General features: G+C 42.2%; 2 protein-coding genes across 4 annotated transcripts in view; one reads left to right on the top strand and one right to left on the bottom strand.

The window, feature by feature from the left end:
- Positions 1 to 7,400, top strand: part of KLHL10 (kelch like family member 10) — a 17,038-nt gene extending 9,638 nt beyond the window's left edge. Inside the window, exon 4 of the mRNA XM_025214490.1 lies at positions 3,335 to 7,400. Coding sequence (XP_025070275.1) covers positions 3,335 to 3,706 — 372 coding nt within the window. The 3' untranslated portion in view covers positions 3,707 to 7,400. The remainder of the gene's footprint in view (positions 1 to 3,334) is intronic.
- The window catches only part of LOC102387542 (7-methylguanosine phosphate-specific 5'-nucleotidase), a 36,211-nt gene that overhangs the window by 24,693 nt on the left and 306 nt on the right, over positions 1 to 11,212 (bottom strand). The window contains exons 2-3 of one of the 3 annotated variants that reach the window (XM_025214492.1): positions 9,038 to 9,340; positions 6,046 to 6,076 (exon numbers count right to left, since the gene is read on the bottom strand). The exons of 1 other annotated variant lie outside the window; for it this stretch is intronic. In XM_025214492.1, coding sequence (XP_025070277.1) covers positions 6,046 to 6,076; positions 9,038 to 9,340 — 334 coding nt within the window. The remainder of the gene's footprint in view (positions 1 to 6,045; positions 6,077 to 9,037; positions 9,341 to 11,212) is intronic. One more of the 3 variants, XM_025214493.1, reaches the window with a different exon arrangement.

The following is an 11,212-nucleotide window of genomic DNA, read 5'->3' as shown; positions in this document are numbered from 1 at the left end:
ACTGCGTCCAGTACTGGGCACCACACTTCAAAAGGGATGTGGCCAGCCTGGAGAGGGTTCAGAGGAGGGCCACCCGCTTGGAGAGAGGGCAGCAGGACAGGCCCTATGAGGAGAGACTGAGGGACCTGAACCTGTTCAGCCTCAGCAAGAGGAGGCTGAGGGGGTACCTGGTGGCTGCCTAAAAACTCATCAGGGGAGATCAACAGGAAATAGGCAGAGCCCTTTTCTCCCCAGCACCACCTGGGGTGACAAGGAACAATGGTAATAAGCTGATGGAGAATAGGTTTAGGTTAGAGACCAAAAAGCAATATTTTACCGTTAGGGTGGCTAAAATCTGGAATCAGTTTCCCAGGGAAGTGGTCTTCACCCCTACCGTGGGCAAATTCAAGAGGAGGTTGAACGAGCACCTGTCTGGGGTCTTCTGAACCCAGCATTCATTCCTGCCTGTGGCAGGGGGTCAGGCTAGATGATCTGTTCAGGTCCCTCCTGACCCTAGCTACTATGAAACTATGATTAGCAAAGTGGCATATGAATTTAATGTTTGCAAGTGAAAAGTAATGCATATGGGGGAAAATAACTTCCATCAGACAGACACCATGCTAGGCTCTAAACTAGCTAGTGGGCACTCAGGAGAGAGACCTAAGAGTTATTATTCATCAAGTCTTAGCTGGCAGGGGGGCAGGCTAGATGATCTGTTCAGGTCCCTCCTGACCCTAGCTACTATGAAACTATGATTAGCAAAGTGGCATATGAATTTAATGTTTGCAAGTGAAAAGTAATGCATATGGGGGAAAATAACTTCCATCAGACAGACACCATGCTAGGCTCTAAACTAGCTAGTGGGCACTCAGGAGAGAGACCTAAGAGTTATTATTCATCAAGTCTTAGCATATGAAAACTAGAGGACACCCACTAAAACTTAAACAAGAGGAGGCCCTCCTCCCCCCATACACAGCAGGTAGTTAACTCGTGGCACTCACTGCCACAGGAGATTGTAGAGGTACACAGCGTAACCAGATTCAGAAAAGGATTAGACAAGCACTTTAGGAGTTATTAGACAGAACAATCAGGGATATATTCTCTGGCATCCCTAAAATCAATGACGGTTGATGGCAGGGAGAGTATGACAGGGTATGAACTTCTTCAAACATGCCCATTTATATACCTCTCCCTCTAAAGTATCTATTACTTGCCACTGCCAGATACTGGGCTAGACAGACCACTGGTCTGACTGCAGGTGGTACAGTGTTCTTAAGTTCTACGATATAGCTTATTTCTGGATCTCACCTTGACATTGCCAAAACAGTTCTCCTAACTTTACTCTTCTGGAAGGAGGCTGTCCAGGCCAGCTCTCCAACAGAGATTTAGGAAGGCAAGTTTAGACAAAAGTTATTAACCGATTGAGGGTACATTACATTTTTCCCTCTTAAAAACCTTGCAAAATATTAAAGCTGTAACCTGGAAATAAAGTTTAGAAAGAAACTAGCTTCAATGGAGAATGTTTTTCATTGGACAGAAGACATTAAATAATCTCCAAGTTATAATACTTGTAGTACAATTCCTGGATACACCCTAGTCAGGCTTTATTTTAAGCTATGTGCTGCATAAAAACAATACGACAGTGTGCAGAAGACTGCTACTTCAACCAGAGTTGGAAAGTTGGAATTAAATGAAAAAGGGATCTTAAGAGCATCTGCCATGCTTTTGGACTCAGCACAGATCCTTGCCTCAGTAAACCAAGTGTGCAACAATCATGGAAAAGGGTAAAGTTACTTGCCTAATTAGTTCTACATGAGTCTTACTGTCTCAAAACCTTATTGGGTTCCATTAATAAAAAAATGCATGGGGGCTTCAAAATTAAGCATTTAAATTGTATTCATATGCAATATAATAGTCTTTAAATACAGTAAAGAAAGTTCTCTTAAAACTTTATCTAAAGGTGTAGTGCATTACAAAACTGTGTGCATCAAAAGGTATGGATGCAATTTCTTTTGCAAATATAAAAGGCATTTTTGTAACATTACAGATGAACAAGCTGGGGAAGTAGAAGTTTGGAAATTAAGTGTCAGCTGGATTAACAGAACACAACCCTGCAGTCTGCTGCCTTATTTTCTAGGCTGTTACCTAAAATACCCCGTATAACTAAGTAGCCCATATAGTTCAACTGTTCGATCCCCATCGAAAAGAAAAGTGAATGCCAGCAGAAGACAAAAATCGGGTACCGACAGTTACTGAAATCAATCCCCATATATTTATAGATCAAAGACAATGGGATTAGTTCAGTGGTTTTCAAACTTTCTGAAGCCACAGAACCCTTTTGTGTCACTACATCTGCTGTGGAACAACTACCCTTATGTTAAAGGCTGATGTAGTCAGGTGACCCAGTCCAGCAATAGCTGCATACCACCTCCCAGCCCACTCCACCACTATCCCCAATCTCTTTGCAGAACCTCTGATGACCTGTTGCAGAACCCCAATGTTCCACTGAACACTGCTTGAAAACCAGCGGATTAGTTCATACAAGTGAGAATTACTTCAAGCAACTACATATAAGTCAGCAGATAGCCAAGATGCGTTTGACCTAATGGGGGACAATTAGAAACTACTGCAGCACATATGAGAAACACAAAGTTGCTATTTCTAAAGAGTGCTTAGTCTCCCCACCTTAAGAGTTCTCTTCAGTTGGTTCCAGGAATTAAGATATTTTACTTAGTTATTGTAAGAGTATAACTCTTGTAAGAGTATGACAAGACGTACAGTTACATTGGGTAAAAGGCTAATTTCAGCAGTAGCATAACTAGGGGTGGACAAGTGTGGCACTAGCTAGGAGCACTGGAATGACAGCACCGCTGGGAATTCTTTGCCAGAATCGTAGTAGCCCTGCTTTGCAGCAGTAGCAGCTAGATGCAAGGACACCATGCAGCTGCCAAGAGGGGACAGATAGCAACATGGCAGCAGCAGCTGTGGTCTCTGAGACCCCAGGGCAAATAAGACCAATCACCCTTCTCTCCACCTCACTCCTGCTCTCCAGCACGGTTTGCCCAGGGCACATATCTGTTGATTACTCCTCTGAATTCCAGAGTGGTTTTGGCAGCTAAAGGCTTTTTTCCATAATTACAAATAAAACAGCAGGCTGCAATAAGCAAACATAGGTAATTAAGGATGATTTTCAGAAGTGCTGAGTACCCAAGTGCTGAAATCAAAAGGAGCTGCATACACCCAAAAGTTTATCCAACCAAACAGAACAACTCTAATCCTAAAACCTGCATAAAAATTCACTTGCCTAACATGCATTTTCCCTACTGTAAACTCTCGATTTCTCCTATATATACAGGTAGGTGGCTTTGACGGAGCCAACCGTCTTCGGAGCGCAGAAGCCTACAATCCAATTGCTAACACATGGCGTACAATTCCCACCATGTTTAATCCCCGTAGTAACTTTGGCATTGAGGTGGTGGATGACCTTCTGTTCGTGGTTGGTGGCTTTAATGGTTTCACTACCACATTCAATGTCGAATGCTATGATGAAAAGACTGATGAGTGGTACGATGCCCATGACATGAGTATATACCGTAGTGCTTTGAGCTGCTGCGTGGTGCCAGGATTGCCTAATGTTGGGGAGTATGCTGCCAGAAGAGAAAACTACGCAGGATCATCACGAGACGAAGTTAAGTACTCTTCTTCGACAAGTACCCTACCAGTATAAATAGCTCCACTTAGCGAATAAAGCCTTCTAAGCACGAAGTGTATGTATCTACTTATTTTAAAATAAAAGTAATGGGATACAGAGTTCACAGAAATAGTGCTGAAAAAGTGTTTCATTCTATGAACCAAAAAGGTCTAATTTACAAACACAGGCTACAGCCTTAAATATCACTGTTAGAAAAAAAAAACAAAACCACACTACTAAACAGTGATAAAGAAATAAAAGGTTTATTTTGTACTTTATTACAACAAAACATTAGTACGGTATATTTAGCGTGAACTTTATTACAAGGTCTTTTGTTTCAAGCAGTCCTATACAAACACTACTTTACGTTACTGGAAAGGATGTCATTCTTCCCAGTACAGGAGGTACTGCTTATCCAAGCAACTAGCTGAAACCTCCAGCAAAACTGATAGAAAAGTACAGCTGCCTGCAAGTCTTGTGATCCACAGTGACATGGATCCACTAAGGAATCTGACTGTTAACCATCTTCAAACATCTAGCAATTTCTACCATTTAAATTCATGTTACAGATAAGATTACATTATCAGAAGTGCCTGTATTAAGAGACTTCCACAAACTCATAACATTTGAAAAATGATTGTGTTCTAGCATATTGAAGGCGCCTGAAAATAAAACTAAGTCACACAATGCTCATTTTAACTGGGTCCTTTGCAAATCATTCTGATGGTAGAAGACATTACTACAGTTTCTGGTTAAAAGGCTCTTAGATTTTGTTAATCTGCAATCTTTGCTCAAACACAGACTGACACAATCATGTTCCTGTTTGCCATTCGCTATAGTGGAAAAAATGAAATGGGGATAACAATAAGCAGTTGTAGTATCTTAATCGATCCCCATTCAGAAGGTTCTGAATAGCTATTAAGAAAGATGGTATGCATTCTAAATTTTGGAGTAGTTTTTCATGCACTCGTTTGAGCAGAAGTTTTGTTAAAAATACATATAAAATAGCTTATTAAAGAGGCTACTCGGGTTGTTATAAAATATTGTGTATGCACATGGCACCTAGAGATGATTATATATATTGTCAGTGTAGTGCTGGTCAGAGATTTACCCTACTTCACTAGCAGTATGAACACAAAGATAGGACAGGACAGGACATGCATTTCATGGCACATTTATGACAGCTAAAAATGTATGATTGTCTGAACACATGGGAGTCTGACCCTTCCTTCCACTGTTTTTCTCTTTTTCTTGCATTAAGAATTCAGTTGAGTTTTGCTTCTTCAACACAGACGTAGGACTTGTCAGAAGTTAACCAGCCACTAACCATAGCAGAGCAGTCCCCAGACTTTTCTTATAGGAACACTTCACATGTACCACCATGCTGCACTAATCAAAGGCTACAAGGAGCTTGTTAAATGGTTGACAGGTTAGTGGACTAAGCTACATCCAGTCAATACACATTTAAGTTTTTCAAACATCTACATGGTGAAAATGGGTAGTTAGGCCTTTTGGTTAAAGGTAACGTGCAATAAAAATTGGTCCACTTAAAACCAAGGTAAAGAAACCTATTTAAAAAGGAAGAATTCCCTGGGAATTGGCATAGCAAAAGCTAGAGTGAAGCTGACTGTGCACTGTTGTATCCACCACTCACCATGCAAACTGAACACACAAGGAGGTAAGATAAAGTGCATCATTTACATAACTGACCATGGCTGACTTTCACAAGTTAAACCACCCTATCATTATTTTCAGATCTTCTTTTAAGAACAATGCCTCTAGCAAAATGGTAAAACGATACAAACCCCAAAAGTTATTTCATTAAAAGTAAAAATATTTAAACTTTAAATTTTACCCAAAAATATTGCAACAGGTTGACTTCTTCATCCTTTAACCTGGATGAACCTGCAGTGATATGCAATCAAGTATTTAGCTCAGATTCAAATTAAAATGATATTACTGAATTTCTTATTCCCCAAATGCCTTATTAATTCTGTGGAGCCCCCATTAATTAGCATCTTACCAAATAAGTCTGTGCAGTTTCCCAAACCTACCACTTCTGAATGTCAGCCTTAAAACACCTGAATAAGCTAACTAGTTCCTCTTTTAAACAAGCTAGCCCAGCCTTGCAAAACTCTACTTGCTTTTGAAGAGTAGCTTGACAGCCAAATGAAATAACACGGTAACAGCAGGTGACTAGATGGGGTCTGGGCTATTACATTTTCGTGAAGATTTTTACAAGACTGGACCATTCTGAATATTATACCAAGGCAAGTTATCTGTACAAAAATGTCCATGTGGTTTGCAAGATGAAATATTAGGGGACATAAGCAAGTCAGAAAAAACTATGCACATCATGCAGTTGAAACACTTACCCAACGTTTCAGATATGACCTAGGTTGCCTGCTGAATTGGAAAATGAGATACATCAGTTGAGAACGTTAAACAATTTAAGAAGGCCAAAACGTTTACAAGTGCTTTCTACAGCAGCTGCCCACATTTAAGACACTAGCAACACCAGCACAAACAGAAGTCTGTAAGAATCTTTTTTTCCAGCAATGTTAGTCTATGCAAGCTTTTAGAACACCCTGGTTTACCCCTACCTTTCCCTTCCCTAAGATCCTGAGTTAGACTGAAAGCAGAAAACTGGAACAGTCAAATAAAGGGAAGGACTGGGAAGAAGATGAAGTAAGAAGAAAGCACAGAACCCACAAGTAATAAATTGAGAAGCTTTCTGGAGTTCTTCAGAGAAGGGGAATGGAGTGCCCAATGGAACAGCTATTTATTGGCAGCTTTATCCCCCTGGAACAGTGCTACTTTCCTTAGAGCACGTTATGGGCACCAATTTATGTAAAATCAATTCAGAACTTCAAAAAAATATTAAATACCCTTATTTCACCACAAGCAGCTATATGCTGCAATACAATATGCAGGAAAATTGCTGAAAGCTTCCCATCAGCATTTACACATTAAGAACCACTGTTCTACATCAACAGAAAACATAAATGCTAATTTGTGAAGAAACGGTGTGGCATGGCTAGTTTAAACTTAAAGGGAGAATATCTTGAAGGCAAAGGAGTACTGATTGTCAAAGGCAGGCTGGATACAGGTTCACATTTTTTTAAATGTTGACTAGAATTAAGTGTGTGCTATGTTTGGAAAAAAAGTTTCAAGCAGCTAGTCTTTAATATAGTGCTGTGAAATAATTCTGCTCTAAGTAACTCCCAATTTCCACAGAGATTTCAGAAGTGGACAGTTAGCCTGAACTGTTGAACATTTTACTGTTTTCATTCATTTATTCAGGCTGATTGTTTGCTCAAGTTTCTAATGAATCTGCTTAAAGACCCAAAAAACAGAGGCATCTCCAGATAACACCTGGAATGATTTTACTGCCTCATATTTCCTGTTTTAACAAGTTTCTGATCTACCAATCATCTCCAAGTAAGCTCTGTAGCATTTCTACAATATACAGATATAAAATACTTAATACATATAGAAACATCCTGATATCATTTTATAAAGAAAGATTGTGCTTTAAATTTTATATGCAAGTATTCCTAAACTATTGCACATGCCTCCAACTTTGGAGAACTAAGTGCATAGAAACCAACTGTATGTGAAGGTTAGCTGCTCATGAAAGAATGTAAAGGAATACCAATAATGTAAGTGCAAATAAAATTAGTGCTTCAAGCACACATCCAAATGAAATTTTTAAATCTTTTACCCAAACTGAAGGGGGGAGGGCCGGGGGAGCAGTTTGCAGACAGAATTAGCAGGTTCCACATTTTTAAAGTGTCAGGGATAAATTTTACATATCCCCTTAATGGGAAACCGGTTATCCTGAGCTACCCTATGCTTGTTTCAACAATATAGAGATCTCTAGACATGTTAACTGCTTGTCATCTTCAAAGTTGACACTTCTTAATCCTCAGTACTTAAATACAAATTATGGATACTGCTTTCATGCATCAAACCAAGCCAATTTCAGTTACCAACATCCTAATGTATTGTAGCAATGTACTGAGCCTTACAAAACTGACAGCGTGATATTTCTTAACCAAGGCATATTAAAACGAGTGATCTTTGAGTTAGCACTCAATCTGAGAGCGTGGCATTCTTCGCAGGCTTAAAGAATGGCGGTGTATTTCTTGCATCTGCCTTCTCCTATCTTTCTGCCACATCAAGTTTGGTGGCATAGGGTACTTTTGGGTTCCATGCAGACATCTGAATGGGATTCTCACATGGCAGGCTGTTGCTCTACAGCGAGGCTGTGGCATGGGAGGGAGAAGCATCCACCGCTTCCTCTCAGCACAGTAGCGATAGGCCTCTTTCCTGTACTGCTTGTCTATATCATCACTATTCTTCCACCCACCGATGATGAAAACATCATCTTTATAATAACAAATAGCTGCCCCTTCAATACTGAGGACCTCTGGAGGTAAGCTTTCAAGAATCTCGTCAGATGGTCTGCTAGAGATTTTTTTTTTAGCCTCTTCATTGTCAATAGGGTAACTCTTGGGGCAGCAGGACGCAGTGTGGTAAAAGTTTGTGTTGGCAACAGACATCTGGAAAGAGCAATAGTTATCAATGAGGGGCAGAGATTCTACATCTTGCCACTGCCTTGTTTCCGTGTCATAGCGGATGATGACTGCCCTTAGACCATCTTCATTATCACTGTCAACTGGCGTGCGAGCAGCAATGTAAACAAATCTATCTTCTATGGCCACTGCTTTGACATCACGAAGAATCTTTGGTGCAGACTCCAGGTTGTGCCATTTGTCTTGCTCAGGATTGTAAACAGTTACATCTTTAAAGCCAGGACTGAAGTTGCCATGCCCACCAATGCTGTACAAGTTTCCCTTGACTTCAGTTAGTCCAAAAGAATGCTTTCTGATTATTAAGTTAGAGACCTGCTCCCAGATATTTCTGTTTGGGTTGTATCTTTCCACAGTCTTTGCAAATCCTGGCTCCATGGAGCCAGCCACATAGACATATGATTCTGTAATGGCAACAGCATGTCCATCGAGATGATTATGTACATGTGGTAAGTTTACCCACCTGTCTTCATCAATGAAGTAACCTACACACTCACTTAAGTAATCTCCTCCCTCAGACACACCGCCAATCACCATGATGACATCCATGTTTTGCCCATAGCGAGGCAACAAGGCTACAGGACAAGCAGAATGTTGCAAGTTACCAGACTGCAAGTTCTCACACCTCAGAGCATGACTTTCCACAGCTTCAGACACTAATTTAAGACAAGCTTCATTACTGAACACCAGCTTTTCAGATTTGACATGACGGGTCAGGTAAGTGGGTTTAATCTGAGACAACCTAAGCAATTTAAAGAGTTCTTCAAAGTACCTCTCTCTTTCATCAGGACTCCTCTGAACCCACTTTAAGACGGTCTCAAAAAGAACTTCTTCTGAGTCCACTGTGATTTCCAAGTCAGAAAGCCAGTCTCGAATGAGGTGAAAGGGTAAGGTGTAAAATTCTTCATCTTGGATAACTCTGAAGAAATTCCTCCTTATCATGTCTGCAGCTTTCAGAGCAAGCTGACTCAGGGAATACATATGAGCCAAGCTATGGATAGCTACACAGTTGGAAAGATTTAGCTTTTTCTTCAGAAACTCTCCACAAAAGTCCTTTAACCGGGTCAATAAAAACCTTAAGAGCAAACAAAGACGAGTTAAGACATTAAATGTGGGACAAGCAGGTTGAAGTCCTGTCATTTATCTTTAACAAAGAACAATTTATAGTGCAAGACAACTAAGCTCTTAATATACACAGTTATTCCTTATACAGCTTTCAGCAGCTCCTTTTAAACATCTTCTAACCAATACAGGTATACATAGACTTCAAGCCAAGTTCAGATAATGACTCCTTTTATTAGGGGTGCACCAATAAAGATTTTTTGGGTTGATACTGATGGCCGATTATTAACGAGTCAGAACAGCCAATACTGATCTGATTGCTAATACAGGTTTCCCACACTTTATGCATGAATTCGCTCTTATGCAATGACCCTTTTTATATTGACATTTGTTACATGCGAGGTAAATTCACTCTGATGTGATGGGTGTGGTGGAAGCCTGCAGTCAGCTGCTTTGTGTGGTGCACTGTGGGAGTGATGCGCACCAAAATAGTCTCTGTGTGGATCTGTGCTCCTCACTCATTGTCTGCAACCCGTGTTTCTGCAGTTGCCATTCCCATTATGTGTTGGCGAGTACCAAAATTGTCTTGTAAACGTGTCAGATGTGGGTCTGGGGGTCAGTACAGTCGAGGTCTTGGAATGTATCCCTTGGCTGGGGCTTGGGGCAGCAGTGGGCTCTTCCCAGCGGGGGGGTGGGGGGGTGGACTGGGGCTGCACTCGGGCATGCAGCAGTGATGCTAGAAGGGGGAGCTACAAGGGAGGGGGTTACAGCAAATTTTGGGGTGACCATAGCACCCTCACCCCAATAGCCCTGTTCCCAGTGCCACAGCCACCTACCCCAAGCACAGCCCCAGCTCAAACACCCTGCCAGGGAGGGCCCAGTGCTGCCCCAGCCTGCAGCAGCAGCCCACCTTCCCCCTATGTGCGGGGGGGGCCACGCACATGCCTCCCCTGGGGTGTGCACAGCACCAGGAGCTGCCCCCTCCTCTCCACACCCCCTGGATGAGCCATTCACAGCTCCATCCTGCACCTTAGCTGAGCAGCACCAGCCCCTGTTCCAGCCCCACTCCTTTATTGGGGGGGCCCCCTCTATCTGCCCCTCCCCACATACCTTCCCTCCTTCCCCCCCCCAACAGACTTACCAGCAAGACACTGCTTTCCAAGCTGCCTGCATTTATGCTGCAGCTGTGTGCATGCATGCAACATTCATCAGCCAAAAACAGCTGATTGTCAATAATGTCATTTTCCTTTCATAGGTGTGGATCCGACATGGATTGGTGCACCTCTAACCTTCTATTAGATTTGTAAATTGCTGATTAAAGTGAGGAACATCAGTTACATCAACAGATCTCGCTTAAGGGGTCTCCAATCAACTGACTCCACTGTTGTGGGTGATCTCTGTGGGAGATGAAGTTAAGCTGCCAAATCCCCAAAAGGCAAAGCCCTCGCAAAAGCTTTACAGAACCTAAAAATTCTGCGCATAGAGTATGCCCACCGCACCAAAAAGAAAAAAAATCCCTAAAAAAGCCACAACAAAACAGCCAAAATGAAAACAACAGAAACACAACCCCCATCAGCAGTAAACCCTTCACTTGCAAGGCAAGCAGAATAAAGCACTGGGCAGAAACGGGATACGGACCCAATTCTGCAGGGTAACCTTTGGACCAGGGGAAGGGGTGCAGAAAGAGGGAGCACAGCAAATAGAGCCATGCCTGGCTGTTCCCAATCCACAGTGGCACCCTCTGTCCACCCCAGCAACACCCACTGCCTTGCTGGCAGCCACAGACAGCCCTTCCAGCTCCAACCCCCATCCCCCAGCTGGGGTCTATGGGGACCCTTCCCTGCCCACAGACCCCCCCCCACCTACCAGCTCCCACCTCCCCCCT

The sequence above is a fragment of the Alligator sinensis genome, unplaced genomic scaffold (genome assembly GCF_000455745.1).
Source record: "Alligator sinensis unplaced genomic scaffold, ASM45574v1 scaffold1377_1, whole genome shotgun sequence".
NCBI classification, from domain to species: Eukaryota; Metazoa; Chordata; order Crocodylia; family Alligatoridae; genus Alligator; species Alligator sinensis.
The sequence above is the reverse complement of the archived record's forward strand: the minus strand, read 5'-3'. Positions and strand labels throughout refer to the sequence as shown.